This window comes from Cebus imitator, unplaced genomic scaffold, assembly GCF_001604975.1.
Source record: "Cebus imitator isolate Cc_AM_T3 unplaced genomic scaffold, Cebus_imitator-1.0 Scaffold472, whole genome shotgun sequence".
NCBI lineage: Eukaryota > Metazoa > Chordata > Mammalia > Primates > Cebidae > Cebus > Cebus imitator.
In genome coordinates, this window is record NW_016107787.1 from 677,201 (window position 1) to 698,661 (window position 21,461).

The window sequence follows — 21,461 nt, forward strand, 5'->3', positions numbered from 1 at the left end:
AAAAAAAAAAAAAAAAAAAAAAAAGAAAATACTAAAATACAAATGGACTATATATTCTAGTCAAGTCAATGAATGTCAAGCTGGATACAATAACCCAAGACAGCTGTATGGCATTTAGAAATGCTTCCAAAATAAAGGCTTCAGAAATAATAAAAATAAATGAAGGAAAAATATATATATTATACAAGTGATAACCAAAATAAATCTAGTGTAGCTATATTACTATATCAAAGTAGATTTTAAACAAAAAGTCCTATCATCCTTGACTTTTCTTTATCTCATAAGCAATGCATCTACTACTTGGTTCTACTATGAGAACTTTTCAAATCTGACTACTTCCTATACCTTCGTTTTTACTTCTTCCTGCCATCTCTTCTCACTGGGGAAACCAGAATAGCCTCCCAGTAATTGCCCTTTCTCCCTTCACTTTGTCCCTTGACAGACTTTTCTCCACATGTAGCCAGATGTGTCAGGATACATCACTACCATGCTGAGAAAGTCCTTTCATTACAGTTATAATCAAGTAGAAACTTTTGAGTATTGCAGACACTGGCTTTGTCTCTGATCTCATTTTCTGACCTTCTACTTTGTTCAGTTCGTTCTTAATACATAGTGGTCATCTTTCTGTTATTCGAACCTGCTAGAGGTGCTGTTACCACAGGGTCTTTGCAGATATTTTACCCTCTACTTAGAACTCATCTCTTTTACTTACTTGTATATTTGTATGCATTACTCCAGTTCTTTAGTTCTTTGTGCAAATGTCACCTTTTCAGAGATACCTTCCTTGCCCTATCACATGCTTATAATTTTTTTGTTTATAGAACTTAACACTACATGTTAATTAATTTTTAAATTGTCTCTACTTTTAGAATATAAGTTCTAAAGCTAAATATTTTTATTTGGAACTTACCTGTACCCTAAGTGACTAGAACAGTGGCTGACATATGGTAGACATTCAAGTATTTTGAATTGATGAATGAATGGACACATCTATTGTCATAATACCAGCCACCCTGATGCTCTAACTTAAGTATGTTAAAATTTATGTTTTGGTTATGGCTATACTCTGACTCAAACTCCGATTCTTTGTTTCTGGTTTCTTAGTGTCAGTTCCTGTTTTGTATCTTTTTAAACAAATGTTGCTTTCTCAATTGTTATTCTTCTTCCTCAAATTCTATTAAAATTACATTGAACAAGAAAACCCCCTCTTAAAAGAAACAAAAACCTTAGCAAATGCAAAACAAAATAACTATTCTTCTAGTCTTAGTTTTGGTTAGTTAATGTTGGTGGCTACCTATTTGCCCCATCTAGAAACCCCTTCATTCTTTTTTTCTCTTTCCTCTCCTCCTGTATACCAATCTGCATGTACACGCTCAGTCTTCTCCCTAGTTTTACGTATTGTATTTGTAAAAAGCCTTTTGAATCTCTTCTGTCCTTTTTTGGCTTTACTTGTGGTTCAAGTCATCTGTGACCTATACTAATGTGATATTCTTTTAATCTCTCCTTATCTTTGTGTTCTTTTGCCTTCTGTTTTATCTTCACGTTGTTGCCAAGATTGTTGTTATGTATTTTTTTCACTTAGAGTTCAGAGTATAAGCTATCCAGGGGTGGTATGGCTGGTCTGACATTGTCATTGACTTAGTTCATTCCTTCTGTTGGACCATCCTTAGCAAGTAGTGTTTTTAAAGATGCCTTATGGTCCATGATTGCTGTTCATACTCCAGCTGCCTTGTCTATTTTTGGTCAAGGAGAAGTGAAAAGAAAAGTATCAGTCAGCCCTCTTTTAAGAGCCTTTTAGGAGTTCCAACCCAGTGACTCCTCCTAACACCATTTAGCCATTGCAGGCTGTTGGGGAGGCTGGGAAAGCCTTTTAATGGAACATTTGCTTTTAGCAAAGTTCTGTTAGTAAACAAAAGGGAAGGATGGATTTTGGGTGGGAAACCAGCAGTATCTGCTATCTCTGTGTTCTGCCTGCTGAGATCCTTTCATGATCCCAAGTTAGCACTCACTCTTGTGCTTCTTGGCTTTTGCTCATACTTTTTGTTTTGCCTTAAATGTGTCCTTCCTTTTCTACCTGGTTACCACCTACTTGTTCCATAAGATTTAATTCAGAAATAGTGCCTTTCTCTGCGTTATCTCATGCACTTAAATATGTGAGCAATTATAGCATACAAATCAGAAAAAAAAAAAAACCATAAAGTAAAAAATTTGACCTGGAAACAAGCTGTAATGTTTAATTTTCCTTCTTGTTCCCCTAACCAAGAAATGTGACCTTTTGATACCTATGCTAAACCTTAAGTATACTCTTTTAAAGGTTAATTGTGTCAAAGAAGAAACATCAAGATACTGTGGAAAAGAAAAGGATTTGATGAAAGCATATTTATTCAAGTAAGCTATTTTTCTGAGTGTATTGAACAAATTAAATCTATACTCCTAGAATATTCAAATATGTAAAATATCCCTGAGCTAGAATAAAGTTGTATGTAGTGGGAATCATGTAAAACTTAACAAAAAGTTCAAGTAATAGATTTGTTACCTAACCTCTCTGTATTTTAACTTCCTTATTTATAAAATGGAGAGTAATACCTACCTCACAAGGTTGTTTTGGGATGCTCTTGTGTAAGCTCCTAAACAAATGCCTGGTAAGCAAGTGCTTACCAAATTTAATGTTCTTGGTAGATATGTCCGGTCCATATTTGGGTGTGAAATAAATGTACTTTATATTTTGAGAGATCTGCCAATCTCTCTGTACTTGGGTTTGATCTACCTGAGGTTTCTGAAATCCTTAGGCCTTGGCTGAGGAAATGGGGAGAGCTCTTGCTTTCTCAGGTACCTTCAGAGGATACTTCTTTTTCCTTCTTGCCTTCTTCCCAGCCCAATTCGGGGGGAGTGTGTGTTTGTGTGTGTGTGTATGTGTGTGTATGTGTGTATGTGTGAGAAAGAGAGAGAGAAAGAGAGAGAGAAAGAGAGAGAGAGAGAGATGGGGAGATTGGTAGGAATCCTTGTTTGGACTCATATTATTTTCTAGTCTTTTTGCTAGGTCCAGAGACTAGGCTTTTCAAAGTTAATATATTATTGAGAATGTATTATGTGCCAGGACTCTGGTAGGTATGTGGGTAAGGCACAGGCTATATCAAAGACCTTTTAACCTAATGTATTTGATAGACAAGTAAATTGAATTCTAAGGAAATATTTCTGTGTTTTAAATGTGAATATGTTTTTAAACTTTTTATAGGGGCAATATATTGCTCAGAGAATTCCCTACTGACACCTTGTTTGATGTGAATGCCATTGTTGCTCATGTTCTCTTGTAAGTATAGGAGCTATCCATTCATTTGTTTACTTGTTATCTATTGATTTTATTTTAAATAACCAAAATTTGTAAATATTTCAGGGTTTTAACATTATATTTGTAGGCAACAATTTCACACAAATTACTAGTCTATCTTCCCACATTGAAGATCTAAAATTTCTTTAACGGCAAAGGATACAGAAACATGAAGATGCTTTTAAGAGTAGGAGATGACTCAACAAGCCACATGGAGTGAAGTCCAACTGGAGTAGTGAAGATTTTGCCAGATATCTTAGTTTATTGAGGCTGCTATAACAAAATGCCATAGACTGGGTGGCTTATAAACAACAGAAATTTATTTTTCACAGTTCTGGAATCTGGAAGGCCCAAGATCAAAGTACTGGTATACAGATTTGGTATGGGGTGAGGGCCCCTGGTTTATAGACGGTCAACTTTTCCCTGCGTCCTCACATAATGGAAGGGAAGAGGGAGCTCTCTAATTGGTCTCTTTTATTAGGGCACTAATCTCATTCATGAGGACTCTGCCCTTAGGACCTCCTAATGTCATCACATTGGCAGTTAGGATTTCAGTATATGAATTATGGGGAGACAGAAATATTTAGACCATAGTACCACGTAGGAAGCTCATCTTTGTTTTTTGTTTGTTTGTTTTTGAAATGGGGTATTACTCTGTTACCCAGGCTGGAGTGCAATGGCATGATCTTGGCTTCCTGCAATCTCCACTTCCTAGGCTCAAGGATCCTCCCACCTCAGCCTCCTGTAGCTGGGACCACAGGCATGTGCCACTCATCTTTGTTATTCTCATTGGGATTTTTTAAGTACCTGGCTTTCTTCTTATCCCAGCTGGATTTCTTTCTGGATTCTCTAGCTCTGTGCCTGCTCAGTTAGTACAGAAAGAGTTCATCCAAGCACATACCTGAGTGTTGACTGAGAGAGGAAGTTTAAGTTTTCTGGCATAGAATCTTTAGGCCAGGTATTTAGGTCTGTCTGGAGTCCATTCCTGCAATCTACCCCTGAATTCAGTCTGATATTCTCTTTGGTCAGAGAGCTAGAAAATACGACTTGTTAAGGACACAGGTTTACATGGACTTTTCCATTTTAATGTTGTAAGCCTATTGTCCAGTAAGACCTTTGCCAACATTGGCTGTCTTTTTCTGCTTGGCTCTCTTCCTCTCTTAGCTACAAAAATTGGTAGTTTAACTCCTGGACATGCAAAGCTTATAGGTGAAAAGTTGTGCTTATCTCTTTACAAATGTTCCAGTCCAAATAATAATGTTAACAAAAGGCCTTTAGAAATTCCTGACAACCATGGACCCTGATACTTGTAGACTAATAAGCCAAATGTAATGAGCGAAGATGGTCTTTTGAGGAAGGAATTCCTTGGAATCCCTTTCCTGGGACAAACGGGTGACTGTTTTGATGGTGGGTGCTCTCCGAAGCTTAACAAAAAGTCCAAGTAATAGATAGGACATTTGTTCTCAGGAAGCTTACTAGTTTAGTTGTTTTCCCATTGAATACCTGATGACTATCTTTGACCCAGAAATGGGGTTGAAGAAACAGAAAAATAAGTCTTTTCATAAAGTATGCATCCAAATTTGACGCCAAATCCTGGAGTGGCATGTCCACATTGAACAACTTGATGACAAGATGATTTTGAAACCTCTGGCCATGGATATGGAGAGGCTGTGAGTTCTGAGGACCCTGTTAAATAAACTGGTTAGCCTGTGAGGCTTATCTTATTCAGTCCTGCTTTGGTAGTGTCCTGTTCTTAGTGCTGTACTAATGCTAATTTATAGAACATGAATTCCACAAATAGATTATTCCCCATGTTCCTGCTGTGTGCCAGATACTTGTTAGACATTGTCTATAAAAAACAGAATGGGATACGGCTTCTGTTCTTTAGGAATTTAGTGTTGCACAGGCAGATACAGAAACAAAATATTATTAATATATGGTAAGTAAAATAGTAGAAATATGTTTGCATAAGGGCTAATGGATCCACAGAGAAGGGAATTCTAGACTCATGTCTAGAATGTGGGTGGATATTTATTAAGTGAGCTGGTGTCCTGAGGGAAGTGGCAGTTGCGATGAGTGTTAAAGGTTAAGTGCTCGGTAAAGAAGGGGAAGGTGGGAAAAGCAAGAGGAACTTTGTGACAAAGACATGGAGCAGCCATGTTCAATCTTTTCTTTGGCTTCCCTGGGCCATATTGGAAGAAGAATTGTCTTGGGCTACACATAAAATACACTAATGACAGCCAATGAGCTAAAAAAAAAAAAAAAAAAAAAAAAAAAAAAAAAAAAAATTACAAAAACATCTCATAATATTTTAAGAAAGTTTTCAAATTTGTGTTGGGCCACATTCAAAGCTGTCCTGGGCTGCATGTAGCCCATGAGCCACAGGTTGGACAAGCTTGTCATGGAAGCTAGAAATAGTTGGGAGAAGGTAGTTTTGCCAGAGTATAACATGTGAAACAGGAGATAAGTGTAGAAACGTAGACATGGGATCAGAGGAAGTGAATTTTTGTTTTCTCTGTGTATAAGTTTAGGCTTTTGGGTAGCCACTGAAAAGTGAGGAGTCCAGATCCAGGCCAAAACCCTTACGTGATATTTTAGGCCTCATTATATGTAATATTCCAAGACTATGTGTGGCAAGCCTCACAGGGGGAAGCTGCCCTCACCATCCCACACTTGGCACACAAGCAGTACATTGCAGTTTTCTAGAGACAATTGAGGTCAAGGACATAGGCCCATCCCTCTCCTAATCCTTCAGACCCCATGCTTATATGTATGTCTGTATTCCTAGCCCAGCTGCCTCCATTTTGAGGCCTCCTTATCAGAGCCCTTGGCTAAGGTGCTTTTCTCCTCTTTGAGTCAGGTTCTTCCCACTCCTACCCCACATCCCTTTTGTTACCTCAAGTCCATGGGTCCATAAAGAAGTAGGGCCTGTTGTTTGGGACTCCTTGGAATGAGATGATTCCTTGTGTCTGCACTGCATCCACCTGACCCTTGCCTGTGGTCATTCCGATGGGTGAAAAATCTAACATTGTGGAGCCAGCACCTCTCTTTTTGCCTCTTGCTTGCACTTTACTAGTAAGTGAATGAAATCTTTCTTATTACTTTTAGTTTGGCTTGCTATTCTAATTGACCACTTTAAAACCTGATTACTCAGCAAAGAGCTGTAGGCAGGCAAGCAATGTGATCAGATTAGTACTTGAGAGAGAATTCTGGTGGATGTGAGATACGTCTGTGAGGTTTGAGCACATGTATAAATCATTCTGTGCCCACTGTATAATCTAGGTAGGTACTTTACCTCCCTAGGTTATACAGTGGGCACAGAATGCAAAGGGGGAATTTTCTTTTGAATGTTTAGGATGTGAAATTAGCTGGACTTGGTAATGGTTAATTTGGTAACAGTCAGTAAAATTACAAACTTGTTCATTCTTGATCTCTTTTCCTTCTTTCCTACCTTGTGCTACCCAGATCTAGTCTGATCACCATCTGAAATAGGCAAGGAAGAAGAGCAAATTTACAGAGTATAAGTCTACTTTAGCAAGTGTAATGTCCATCATGTCTCAGTCAGGCATCTATAGGAATCTGAGCCTCTGAACAGTATACATCGAGGTCTTGTTAACATATAGGTCAGCCAGGGAGCATCCTAGGGCAACACTACCACTTAAGAAGCTGAGAGAAAAAAATAAATGTCAAGGAAGTGGAATTCCAAAGAGGCAGTGTCCTAATTTTTGTTTAAAATGTAAGAAAATTACTTATGTAATACAGCATTTTATAAAATTTCCCAGTAATGATATTTACCATGTTGAAGAACTATGCCAAACAGTATGCTATCTCATAGCTGTACCTTGCAAACTGCCATTAGGAAAAAACCTGTCTTCTTACTTTTGTATGGTAGAACCATCAGTTTGAAATACCCAGTGCCTGGCTAGCAGTTTTTTTTTTTCTTTGTTGTACTCTTACATAAAAATGGATTTGAATTGTTGCTTGACAACTTTAGCCTGTTTTATTATTATGTTTTAAATTTTATTTATTTTGGAATGGGGTCTTGCTGTGTTTCCCAGGCTGGAGTGCATTGGCAATTCACAGGAGCAATCATAGCCCACTATGGCCTCAAACTCCTAACCTGAAGGGATCCTCCCACCTCAGCCTCCGGAATAACTGGGAGTACAGGTGCACACCACCACACTCAGCTTAAACTTTGTTATTTTCTAACAATTCTCCTTACATAAAGCACAAACTGTAAAAAAATTTTTTTCAAGTTTTTAATTTATCTTTTACATTTCCCTATTGTGTTCTTCAAAAAATTATGTATCAAATTTATTTTTTCTCTTTTTGACTTCTGGATTTTAAGTTGTACTACCTTTCCCTTATTCCATTGTTATAAATGAATTCACCCATTTTTGGGATTTTAGTTGGTAGACTTTGTTTCTTAGAGCAGTTTTAGATGCATAGAAACTTGAAAAATTTACAGAAAGTTGAGCAGGTAGTACAGAGAATTCCCATGTATCTCCTCCTTTTTATATAGTTTTCTCTATTATTAACATTTTGCATTAGTGTGGCACAGTCGTTACAATTGATGAACCAATATTGACATACTATTATTAACTAAAGTACATAGTTTACATTAAAGTTCACACTTTGCAGAAATGTACGACGCATTTCTACCATTAGTGTCATACAGAATAGATTCACTGCCCCAAAATGCCCTGTGCCTACCTATTCATCACTTCGTCTCTGCCCTACAAACCTCTGATCTTTTTTTATTTCTTTTGAGATGGAGCCTTGCTCTGTCACCAGGCTGGAGTACAGTGACGCAATTTTGGCTCACTGCAACCTCTGCCTCCCAGGTTCAAGCAATTTTCCTGCCTCAGCCTCCCAAGTAGCTGGGACTACAGGGGACTACATATTTTATATGTATATTTTATATACATATAATATATATTATATGTATATAAAATATACATATAAAATAACCACGTGTGGCTAATTTTTTGCATTTTTAGTAGAGACAGGGTTTCACCGTGTTAGCCAGGATGGCTTTGATCTCCTGACCTCGTGATCTGCCCGCCTCAGCCTCCCAAAGTGCTGGGATTACAGGCGTGAGCCACCGTGCCTGGCCAAACCACTGATCTTTTTACTATCTCTGTAGTTTTGTCTTTCCCAGATGTGATATAGTTAGACTCAATATAGCATGTAGCCTTTTCAGCTTGACTTCTTGCACTTAGTAATATCCATTTAAGATTTCTGCGTGTCTTTTCATGGCTTGATAGTTTATTTTTGTAATCATTGGATATTCTCTTGTATGGATATATCACAGTTTAATCATTGACCTACTGAAAGACATCTTGGTTGCCAAGTTTTGGCAATTATGAATGAAGTTGCTATTAACATCCATATTTAGGTTTTTGTGTGGTCCTAAATTTCCAACTCCATTAGGTAAATACCAAAGGAGTGTGATTGCTGGACTGTATGGTAAGATTATATTTAGTTGTATAAGACACTGCTAGCTGCCTTCCGAAGTGGCTGTACCATTTTGCATTGCCACCAGCAATGAATGAAAGTTCCTGTTGTTCCATATCCCTGTCAGCATTTGGTGTTGTCAGTGTTCCATATTTTGGCTAGCATAATAGGTAAATAGTGGTATCTCTTTGTTGTTTTAATTTGCATTTCCCTGATGACATATGATACGGAGGACCTTTTCATATGCTTATATTGCATTTGTCTGTCTTTGAAGAGATTTAGGTCTTTGGTTCATTTTTTAATTGAGTTATTTTCTTATTATTGAGTTTTGTATATTTTGGGTAACAGTCCTTTATCGGATATATTTTTTGCAAATATTTTCTTCCAGACAAGCTAGTTTGTGGCTTGTCTTTTCATTCTCTTTATTCCAGTAGCGTTTTAATGCTTTTTAAAAGAATATATGCCTGCACACTTAAATTTATAACTGGATATTTTATATCTTTTTTTCCTATTGTAAATGAATTCTCCCTTCTGTTATCTTCTAATACATAGAGACACACTGACACATACAGCCATACACTGATGTGTTCTTATATAATATATATTATATGTATATAAAATATACATTTTATCTATTATATAACAGGTATAACATATATATACATATATATACACAGCCAGGTGTTATACATACACACACATACATATACATGTGTGTGTGTATATATATATATATATGTGTGTGTGTGTGTGTGTGTATATATATACAGGCATTGTATATATATGTAATGGATATTATATGTATATACACATATATATACACATGCATATACCTAAGTATAATATATATACTGTGTATGAAAGATTGATTTCTGCATACTAATTTTGTGTCTTTTGACCTTATGGATTTTTATTATAAATTGAAAAATGAACTAGGTACAACTATTATACTTATCAATAATAAGCAAAATAGTATTTCACTTATAAGGATATTATGACTGTCACTTTTTACTAAGCAGTTTTTTCTACTTATATTCTTGTCTGTTTTCTAAGATACTGTTATCTACTATTAGAAAATAATACTATATATATATCTCTCTATATATATCATGCATAATTCTCCTACATTTACATTTTATTAGGTAGTAAACAGGCAAGTGAAAATTTACTGGCATTGCCTCTATTTACAAAAATTGATTGACATACATGTTAAAATATATTAATTTTAACTAGTCAGTTATTTTTGTCCAAAATCCACTACTTAGCCTAATATTCAATAAGGAGAAATATTTACAGATGTTTGGATTGTTCTCAAAGTACTTGTTTATGAACTAAAAGCTTGCGTTAGAGAATATGTGTTACTTTATTTGGCTTGCTTTTTAAAATTGTGTAACCCATGCTATTTCTTTTTTCCCAAAGCCTTTGAATTTGTTCCTTAGTTAGAATGTTCTGCTTGAGACCAGTAACTTTCAGTTATACTTGAACTTTGCTACTTTGTCAACAGAAAAGATCAATGTTTTAGATAATTTGTTATTTTGAGAATATGGAATTGAAGAAAAAAACTAAGTAAAATCTGAGATTAATTCTGATGGTACCTACCTGAAGATAATATCAGATCCTGCATGTTGAAGGCCAAGTCCCCAAGACTGCCCCCGACTTGAGATGCCAGTCACATAGGACAAAAGCTTCTATGCTTCTGTCTGAACAGCTATAAATTGGGGTTCTCATGACTCCAACAAGCCCCTCATCAGGCTTGGCTGTTTCTCTAGAGTGGCTCACAGAACTCAGGAAGACAATTATTTACATTTATTGGTTTGCAAAGGATACAGATGAAAAGATGCATGGGGCAGGGCACATGGGAAGGGGCATGGAACTTCCATGCTCTCCCCTGGTGTGCCACCCTGCAAGAGCTTCTGGGCATTCTGCTATCTGGAAGTTCTTCAAACTCTGTCCCTTTATGGGGACTGTTACGTAGATATGATTGATTAAACCATTGGCCATTGGTGATCAACTAACTTTCAGCCCCTTTCTCCTCCTCAGAGATTGGGGGCTGGAGCTGAAAAGTTCTAACCCTCTAATCATGCCTTGGTCTTTTAGTGACTAGGCCTCATCCTGAAGCTAACTGTCAGCCATCAGTCAGCCCATTAGCATACACAACACATCAGTTTGGTGGAGATGGTAAGGAGGAGGTTGGAGATCAAATATATATTTTATAGTATCACAGATAGGTTTTATTTTTCTTTGAATGGAGGCAGATGTCTCTTGGAGAAGAGGAAACAAGCCCGGAATGGGAATTCTCCATTTTTCTATCTTCCTAGATTTTATCTTCAGGAGACTTGGTCTGTGTAGGAGCACTGGGGGAGCCACGCAGGATTTCCTTCTAACAGGGGCACATGTAAATGCATATAGTTTGCATGTATATAGCATAAATATTACAAGGTTTCACAAAAACTGATCATACTGGTTGATAGGAATGGTATGGGGAAGCTGTGGTTAGTGGAGGAAGGACTTTTAGGTAGACTCTTTAGTCTTTAACTTTTTTGCTACCTTTTATGTTTTGAACCATATAAAAGTATTACTATTTTGCGAAATAAATGAAATTTAAATTAAAAATGAGAATTTGGATTTATACTCTAAAAAATTCTTAACTTTGCTTTCCACATATACAAAGTGAAAAGTGGTGGAATTGAGTGGTTCATTTACTATGTGAGGAAAATTTTACTTCCCAGCGTCCAGATGGGGTTAAGAATGGTAATACAGTTGGCCCTCCACATTCATGGGTTCTGCATCTGTGTATTCAACTACATGGGGATCAAAAATATTTGAAAAAAATAAATATAACAACAATAAAAAATACAAAATTTAAAATATTGTATATCTGCATAGCATTTACATTGTAGCAGATATTATACGTAATTTAGAGATTATTTAAAGTATGTAGGAAGATGTATGTAGGTTATAGCAAATTCTATGCCATTTTATATGGGACTTGAGCATCCATGGGTTTTGGTATCCAGGAATCAATCCTGGATTTCAATCCCGTGAAGATACTGAGAGATGATTGTATTTAGAAAAGGAAAGTAACAACTAATTTTTATTGATTGAGAATATGAGCAATTTATATTTATTTTCCTTTTCTTATGTGTTATACTTGCAGCCCCATGAGATTATTGTAATGATCAAAGTAACGTGAGAATAACATTATGGATTTTGCCCAGTGCTCTAAAATGTTATTTTTTTCCTATATAAATGCAGGAATTTTCATTTATCAGTTAAGAAGAAAAAAATGCTGGGCATGGTAACTCATGCCTGTAATCCCAGCACTTTGGGAGGCCAAGTCAGGCAGATCACAAGGTCAGTAGTTTGAGACCAGCCTGACCAATATGGTGAAACCCTGTCTCTACTAAAAATACAAAAATTAGCTGGGCATGGTGGTGGGCGCCTGTAATCCCAGCTACTTGGAAGGCCGAAGCAGGAGAATCGTTTGAGCCCAGGAAATGGAGGTTGCAGTGAGCCGAGATCGTGCTACTGCACTCCAGCCTGGGCGACCCAGTGAGACTCTGTCTCAAAAAAAAAAAAGAAAAAAACAAATGTGAGTTCATGGTGTGGCAGTTGGTGGGGATATTTGCCATGAGGCAGCAGTTGCAAAGAAAGTCCAGTCTTCTTTTTTTTTTTTTTTAACTGAGATGGAATTTTGCTCTTGTTGCCCAGGCTAGAGTGCAATGGTGCGATTTCAGCTCACTGCAACCCCTGCCTCCTGGGTTCAAGCAGTTCTCCTGCCTCAACCTCCTGAGTAGTTGGGTTTACAGGTGCTTACCACCGTGCCCAGCTAATTTTTGTATTTTTAGTAAATAGAGATTTCACCATTTTGGCCAGGCTGGTCTCAAACTCCTGACCTCAGGTGATCCGTCCACCTTGACCTCCCAAAGTGCTGGGATCACAGGAGCAAGACATAGCACCCAGCCCATTCTTTTTTACCTGAACTCATTGTTGACTCCTAAGAATCCTCAGGCCAGGTGAGGTGGCTCATACTGTAATCCCAGCACTTTGGAAGGCTAAGGAAAGAGGATCACTTGAGGCCAGTAGATCAAAACCAGCTTGGGTAATATAAGGAGACCCCAGTCTCTACAAAAAAATTTTAGAAATTAGCCAGGTATGATGATGCATGCCTGTTGTCCAAGCTACTTGGACTGAGGGAGAGACAGGAGAATGGCTTGAGCCCAGAAGTTCGAGGCTGCAGTGAACTATGATTTTGCCACTTATCCTGTGTGACAGAGCAAGACCTTCCAAAAAAAAAAAAAAAAAAAATTAAAAGTTGCAAAAGAAAAAAAAAATCATCAAATGATGCAAAAAGAAAAGATAGTCCAGTAAGAAAGTGAAATCTCATTAACTCTTTATTAAGATATGGTACTTCTTCTTGTGACAATACTGTATTTTGTCAGAAAATAGAAGTTCCTTTTCCTTTAATATACTACTCATAATATGAACTTAAAATATCAGAAGAATTATTTTTAACTGTCATAGTTTCTACTGATATTTTATTCTTTAACATATTATTGCAGAGTGTAAGGATTGAGTGTTTAGGCCTTGTTACGTAGAACCTCTGGAGAAAGTCACTTTTAGAAGTGCCTTCCTCTAAAACTCCTAAACTGTGCCTATGCTATTGTTCATTCTTTTGTATATATCAGATTTGTTTCTATACGATATTATCAGGTGGGTTCCTCTTTGAAAATGATGTACTTTTTACTGGGAAAGTATAAGAAAAAAATGCTTTTCTTGGATTTGAATTCCTCACAGCTCTGTTAATTGGTATTAATGATTATATCTCCAAACTGTGAATTTTTAGACAAAGTGCTTCTACCAGTACATACGTGGTACATGACATATATTAGGTGCTAAAATATTGGATTTGTGGATGATGAATTTGGAAGTTTCACTTTTTGGTTGTTAAAAATGAGAAGACCAGAAATCCTCTTAAGTTTTAAGCTCATAAAATTGTTTCTGGTAATTATAGTTTTATAAGAAGCAAGCTAATAGGAGAAGATATAATTTATGACACAAGACTAAGACTGATATTTTCCAACTTTATTATTTTACTCTTAAGAGGTGGCTTCTACCTGTTGGTTTGTTTTTAATCTGTGTTAATTTAGAAAATACTTAATAAAAGACTTTGGGATATTTCTTTTTGTATGTGAATCTGCCCAGACATAGTATATGGTTATTAATTTGGATAAAAGTAATTTCTTTCTCTCTTTCTTTTTTTTTTTCTGGGGATTTTGGTATGCTAAAACATTTACATTTTCCTTTTTATTGGGTTCTGAGAGTTCAAATGATGACAGAAATGTAATACAAAAATTGTCTCTATCTCAAAAAATATTGAGTTGCCTGCTGCTCTAGAAGTAGGGTCAGATAGACTCTTTGTTGTTTTTCTTTCTGACACCCACTCAATTCTTGGCCAAATGTCTTACCTACCTAGTAGTTATTGCAGGGAAATCTCAGGAAAAGCATGCCAAAGAAAAGGAAGGCCTATACAGGAAGAACTGTAGTTAGAGCAGCCCCAGGCTGTTTTACCCCCTCAACAGAGCAAGAAAATCTCAAGAGAGACTTTTCCTTTAACCCATTTTTGTCAGTATTTCTCCTCTTTGGAAATGGAGTAAAGGAGCACAGGCTGTGGAATGGATCCTCCTATTCTGAAAATTAACATATTAAGGGATATATTAAAGTGAGAAAGCCATTGGGAAAAATCATAGAGATCATTAAATTATGAATGTCATTAGTTTTGGTTATTATTATGTCATGGATAATGACTGCTTAATGAGCTTTGGGACATTAGGCGGGGTAACCTCTTTAAGCCCCATGACCTTATCTTTAAAATGGGGTTAATGATAGTACTGCTTTCAGATGGTTGCCATGAAAATTAAACAAGACAGAGTGCATTGCTCAGGGTTTTTAGTTATAAGCCGTAGAATCTGGGTCTGACTGGTTTAAGCAGAAAAGGATTTGGAGTGGATATAGGAAATCTCAACCTTGCTTAGAAGGGCTGGAGAACTGGACTCAAAGGTTAGACAGTTCTGCATTACAGTGAAAATTATGACACAGAATGAGTTTGAGGAGGACAGCTGCGTTATTGCTGAGCATTGGATGCTACAGCTTGCATCCCTTGCACTGGGGCTGTGACTAACACTTGTCATTGCTACCTTTGAAGCCAGCTGTTATTGCCACTGCTTCTTGAAATAATTCTTAACTGTTGCTTGTTGTTGGTGTCACTTGCTCCTGCTTCAGAATCTCAGGCAAGTGATTCGTTGTCAAATAGTCATGCTTTGTAACAGGGAGCCTGGGAAAGCAAGGTTATGATAGTATCAGCTTTCACTTGGGCTCTGCCTACTGTGAAGACGTAGAAAACTGGACAAAGCAAAAGGGAGTTGACATCTCCCCAGATTGATAAATTGCCACTATTTATAAAGTGCTTAGTACTATGCCTGGCATGTGGTAAGTACCTAATAAATATTTGCCAGTCTTTATTGCAAACAATGGTTGGGGAGGGTTGTACACTCAGACTTAATTTTTGAAGCAAATGGATTGGAGATAGTAAAACAATAAAAGTCATGGCTAGGTGAATGTAATTTCCAAGCCTAGAATTTATATGGTAGTCCAATTAAGCTTACTAGATTGTACCTCTCAACTATTTTGAAGTAACTGAAGGGTGGTTCTGGACTGACTAGCCAAAATGTATAGGCGGCTAATAGCCCAGCTTGCCACTGAGACTCCATTGCCATTCTTTAGTTGCTACCTTTCCACCTGGTTTCCCGTTTTTATTAGTGGTCAGTAATATAATTTAGAAAATCCTGACCTTGATGTCAGACACTCTACCAGCAATTAGACGTATGAGACGGGGCAGGTTACTTAGTCTCTCAGATTGTTGCCTGTGTGTGAATATGTGTGTAATAATGTTGTGCAAGTATTGTTGAGGGATTAAATGAAAACTGGAAAATATCTAGCACATAATGAATACTGCCCAGTACATATTTCTTATAAAAACAAAACAGCCCTGGGAATGATAGAAGATCAAGTTTTATATTTCTTTTAAAAAGTGGAAGAAATGTGTAATGAATGGGTAAATATTTAAGCCAGTGTAATTTAGGGCAGTGCTTTCAGGGTGCCCACTAAGTGGAAATATTTTTATAGTAATACTAAGGCATTATTTGACTTTTTCATTCTTTCATGAATGGGGTTTCTAGAGGCTACATGATGTGTGATGTCACAACAGATTGCATAAAGGAGCAGAAATGAAAATCCAGCTGTCTTCTGTTTAGTCCGATGTTAAAGATATTTGCAAAAATATAAAACAACACCATTCTTGCACTAAGTGTTCCTTTGATTTTGGAAATTTTAGTTGTTTTTTGTAAGAAAGTTTTTATGTTAACATGTAATGGTGTTTATTTTTAAAAGAGTTAATAAATATTTTTAAATTTTTGTTTTAATTTCTATTTTGACAACTATGGGTAAAAATAACTTACATAAACAAAAGCTCCTTGAGGAACACAATAATTTTAAAGGATATAAGTTTTCTGAGACCAAAAAGTTTGAGAACTACTGTATTAGGAAAAACTTTATAAGAGGAAACTTTGTTTGACTAATTTATTGGAAGTATTTGAGTGAACCTTTGTTTATTTAAGTATGTGGATCTGCAACATGAAAATTTTAAAACATTTTCAAAAAGTTTTAAAGTATAGCCTATCAAAAAAGTACACTTATGCACATGGGGATTAAGTGGAATGAGTTGTTAGGAATAGAGAATTTATACAGAAGTAGACAACTTTTAAAAATGGATAATTTTGGTTGAAGAAATAAGATCAGTCACTCTGATTTATACATTGAAAGGATGATTCAGAAGAACTATGGTCCAGTGGAAAGATCAGTGGACTAGGATTGAGAACACCTGTTTTGTATTCTATCCCTAGCTTCTTCATTCAATAAATGCATTTTTGAGTAAGCTTTTAAGTGTTTTGAACTTCCATTTCTTCAAATAAAGAATGGGAGTAAATAATTCCTGCCCTCTTTCTCTTTCATCCATTCAACAAATATTTATTGAATATCTACAGTGCACTAGGCACTATTATAAGTTTTTACAGATATAGTGATAAAATATACAAGATCCTTGCCTCAAGGGCATGAGGGTTTAATGAAAAAGGTGGGGATAAACAAGAAAATAAATATATAGATAATTATAAATTGTAATAAGTACTGTAAGGAATCAACTAGTGAAATGAGAGGAAAATGCTATAGGCTTACTTACACAGGACCAACAGAGAAGACTTCTCTGAGGCAACGATGTTTAATCTGAGATCATATTTATGAAATGGAGCAAAAGGAATAGTTTCCAGCAAAGAAGAATGTGTGCAGAGGCTTTGAGGTTTGCCTAGAATGTTTTAAACATGAGGAATGGTAGAACAAAATGAAGTTGGAGAGGTATATAAGGTCTAGGTCATGTAGGACCTTATAGGCCATGCAAAGAAGCCTGCCGTTTAGGTATGTGAAGGGCTTAAATGTGTTCAAGGCTGAGAGATCTGTGTGGGATTATTTGGCCAGACTAGGATGTTAGCGAATGCAGTTTTAATCTGTCGAGACCGTTGTCATAGAGAATACCATTTCTAACAACTGTCCTTGGTTGATGTTCTCAGAGATGGAGTAAAGATCTGGAGAGTGATTCTAATCTAGTATTATTAAAATGCTTACGTTATTGCTACTAATAATTTGTTCAATGGAGATCTGTTTCTGTTTTGGTTAGGTTGTTAAAAGAAGTGTGGTGCAACTAAATATCAGATTTTTCTACTAATTATATCTGTATTTATTTCAGTGCTCTTCTTTTTAATGAAGTGAAATATATTACCAACCTGGAAGACCTTCAAAACATAGAAAATGCTCTGAAAGGAAAAGCAAATATTGTATTCTCATATGTAAGAGCCATTGGAATACCAGGTATTCTTTAACTTTTGCCTTATTCTTTGTTGTACCTCTGCACTCATGTATGTTGAAGTACTTAAAATAGTGTATTTTCTGACTACATTCTTAATATTTAAAAATAAATCTAAAGCATCTTTACGATTATGCTGTTTTTCTTTAAATGGGCAGCATAATATAGAGGGAGGTTGAACAAGGACTCTCTAAGTTAGACGTCCTGCCAAACTGATTACTTGTAGTGAGCACTTGGACAAGTTACTTAACTTCAGTTTCCTAGTGATTAAGTTGGGGAAAATAAATTGTGCCTACCTTAGTGTTATTGTGAGAATCAAATGAATTTGAATAATTAAAATGGTTCCCGGAGTATAGTAGGTGCTCTGAAAGTGTTAGCTATTTCTTTTTGATTTCCGTTTAGTCCTCCTGTACCTGGAATAGTAGTTTCCAGTATTCAATAGATAATGTTGACTAGCTTAGACTGGAAGGAGCAAAGATAGAGTAAGGGAGAAAAATAGGAAGTTATTGCAATAAATCAAGCAAGAGATGATGCTGGGTGGCTTGGACCAGGGTGACGGCAATGGAGGTGGCAACAAATTTGAATTTTAGCAGTGTTTGGAAAGTAAAGCTAACTGAGTTTGCTGATCTATTGGATATAGATTGAGAAATAATGAGACAAGGGTGGTTCTGGGGTTTGGGCCTGAGCTACTTGAAAGGTGAAATTGATAGCATCTGAGCTTCAGAAGACTGGGAATAGATAGTCTGGAGAGGAAGCTCCTGGAATTCACTTTTTGACATCATCCTTGCGAAATACCCAATAGATATTCAAGTAGAGATATCAGTATGGTAGTTGGATATTACTAGACTGCATTTTATGTTGGGAGTACAGATTAGGAACGTAAATGTGAGAAATAAAGCTGTGAGACCAGAAGAGATTACTGAGTAGTCTAGATGGAAAAGAGAAGACTGAACCTGTTAGATACTTCAACATTTATGGATCAGTACAGTAAGGAGGAACCAGTAAAGGAGACTGAATGTCGTAGAAGTGCCCAGTAAGCAAGGTAAAAATAGAGTTTTAAGGAAGAAAGCAGGAACAATTATGTTAAATGATGCTGAAAGGTTGATTAAGATCAGAAGTGGCAAGTGGCCATTATGCTTAGCAATGTGGAAGTTACTGGTGACCTTCACAAGCAGTTTCTGTATGCCCAATAGGAGGGGTATAAAACAGAATAGGTAGAGAGCAATTGAAGACTGAACACGGAGACTCCTTAGAGTAGTTTTGCTATTGGGAAGGACAAAAATGGGGCACTGGCTGGAAGAATATATGGGGTTAGGAGAAGAATTTTTTTAAAAGCATATTTGTATGTTAACGAGAAAGATCCAGTAGAAAAAGGGAAATGCCTCACGTAGGAAAAAGGGGAGAATTGCTGGAGTAAAGTTTTCGAGTAGGCAAGAGGGGATGGAATCTAGCCAACAAGGGAAGGGGTTGTTCTTAGGTGGGAGCACAGAAGCTTCATCTCTGGTAATCAGAGGGATGAGAAAATATGAACATCATTTAGCCAAGTGGGTAAACATGGTGCTAAGAGTTTATAAAAGTTTTTTAGTTTGTTTTTTAATTGGTTCTTTGTTCTCAGTGAAAAAGACACAAAATCATCAGCTAGTTTGAGAGAAGAGTTGAGAGAGTTATTTCCAAGGCCTGCAAATAAAGAGTGGTTTTTAGTCAGCAATAATAGTTAATATCAGCAATTTAAAGTGATACCATTAGCATGGTGATGCTAGCTTGCTTTGGCTTCCCTCCCACTCTCCCTGGCTATGTTTCCTTTTGCAGCTCTAAGTATAGAACAGGCAGAGCACTGACTTAACCTGGATTGTATTTTTTAACCTAAAAGATAGGGCAGGGGAATTATGTATTACAAAGATTGACCAGGAAATTTCCTCCTAATTAAGGAGGAAAGAGAAGATCAGAGGAGGAAGACCTATGGATTGTAGGTCCTGCTGGGTTAGAGTTGTGTGCTAAACAGAGTGAGCTGGAGTTGTGTGTTTGTGTGGGGCAGGAGGCTAGATATGGAGATTTAGGAGGGGATTGCAGTAATTGGCAATTACAAGGTGTGGAGTTAGTGGTTAAGATATGATTGAAGGAAGATGACTGGAATAAAGAAGGCCAAGGCATGAGAGGCTAGGTTTTTGAAAGGATTGTCTATGTGGACAATAAAATTCCCAAGGATTATGACAGGAGTAGTATTAGAAAGAGTGACAGTGTGACAAAGGCTAAATTCTTCATGAATGACAGGGAGTGATCCTGGCTAGGGTGGTGGGTGACTCCAAGGTGGGGTGGTGAGTGGAATAATCTGATGATATGAAATTCAAGTGCTAGGGAAATATGTGGGAAATGGGGAGATTATTGTCTGGAAATGACAGTGAGGAGAAAGGGGGAAATAAAATATGAAAAGAAGGAATCATCAAAAATACTTCCAGAAAATTTCCTGGAACTAAAGGATTTGAGCTTCCAGATGGAAAGGACCCATCGAGTCCCAGCATGGTGGATGACCACAGAGACACACTAAGACATCCCATTTTGAAATTTTAGAGTATTAGTTAAAAAGACTATCCTAAGATCTTCCGGAGGTGAAAGAAGAGTTTGCAGTTCAAGGATCAAGAATCAGAATGTCATTGAACTTCTTAAATTACTGCACTAAAAATGTAAGGAAATGGAGCAGTGTATTCAGAATTCTCAGGGGAAATGACTTGAACCTAGAATTCTGTGCCCAGCCAACTATAGTTAGTTGTGAAAATAAAATTAAGACACTTTCAGATGTTCAGGGCTGCAAAAGTTGTCTATTCCATATGTCCTCTCACAGGAAGGCATTAGATAATGGGCACAAGGGAGCAATAAAGAAGGCAATATTGGATAACAGGCAAAAGGACCCAACACAAGAGAGGGTATAAGAGAATCCTCAGAATGGCAGTTGTGCAGCAGGCCAAATAGCAAGAGTCCATATTGGAGCAAATCAGAAGGCTCTGCAGAAATGTTTATAATAAGATGGATTTGATAGTATACTTAATATATTTGAAGTATTGAGAGAGTTAGACAATTGTGAAAGAGTTTAGGAAGAAATTAGGAAAAAACTTGAACAAAGTTTTTTAAAAGATAATTATAACTATAGTGAAGAAGTTGCTCAAAAAGGGAAAGTGACTTATCTGTAAACAGTGTTTACTGAGTCAACAAAATAAATACTAGGTATTGATCCAATAAAAGTTAGAACTGTATTGAGAGAGTTGGGATGGGACATGTTTACATTTGTGGAGCTGAGTTTCAGAAAAGAGAGGTGGTTTATCATCTTCCACAGTAGGAAGGCAACAGATAATACTAATGTCATATATATATATACACACACACACAGATATATAAAAGTATATATGTATATACTTATATAAGTGTATATATATAGAATATATAATCTATTCAGAATAGAAATATATATACTTATATATACATATATATCACATTATATATATGTATATACTTATATAAGTGTATATATATAGAATATATAATCTATTCAGAATAGAAATATATATACTTATATATACATATATATCACATTATATATATGTATATACTTATATATGTATACATATATATGTATATGTGTGTATATACATACATTATATACATGTATGTATATACTTATGTATGTATATGTGTATTTATATATATACT

At 36.3% G+C, this 21,461-nt stretch overlaps 1 protein-coding gene across 10 annotated transcripts in view; it reads left to right on the forward strand.

Annotated features, from left to right (window-relative positions):
- Window positions 1–21,461, forward strand: part of TXNDC16 (thioredoxin domain containing 16) — a 115,026-nt gene that overhangs the window by 12,643 nt on the left and 80,922 nt on the right. For 8 of the 10 annotated variants that reach the window (XM_017512407.2, XM_017512408.2, XM_017512406.2 and 5 more), the window contains 3 exons: window positions 2,315–2,388; window positions 3,236–3,310; window positions 17,643–17,764. In XM_017512407.2, coding sequence (XP_017367896.1) covers window positions 2,315–2,388; window positions 3,236–3,310; window positions 17,643–17,764 — 271 coding nt within the window. The remainder of the gene's footprint in view (window positions 1–2,314; window positions 2,389–3,235; window positions 3,311–17,642; window positions 17,765–21,461) is intronic. The other 2 variants (XM_017512411.2, XM_037732776.1) reach the window with 2 other exon arrangements.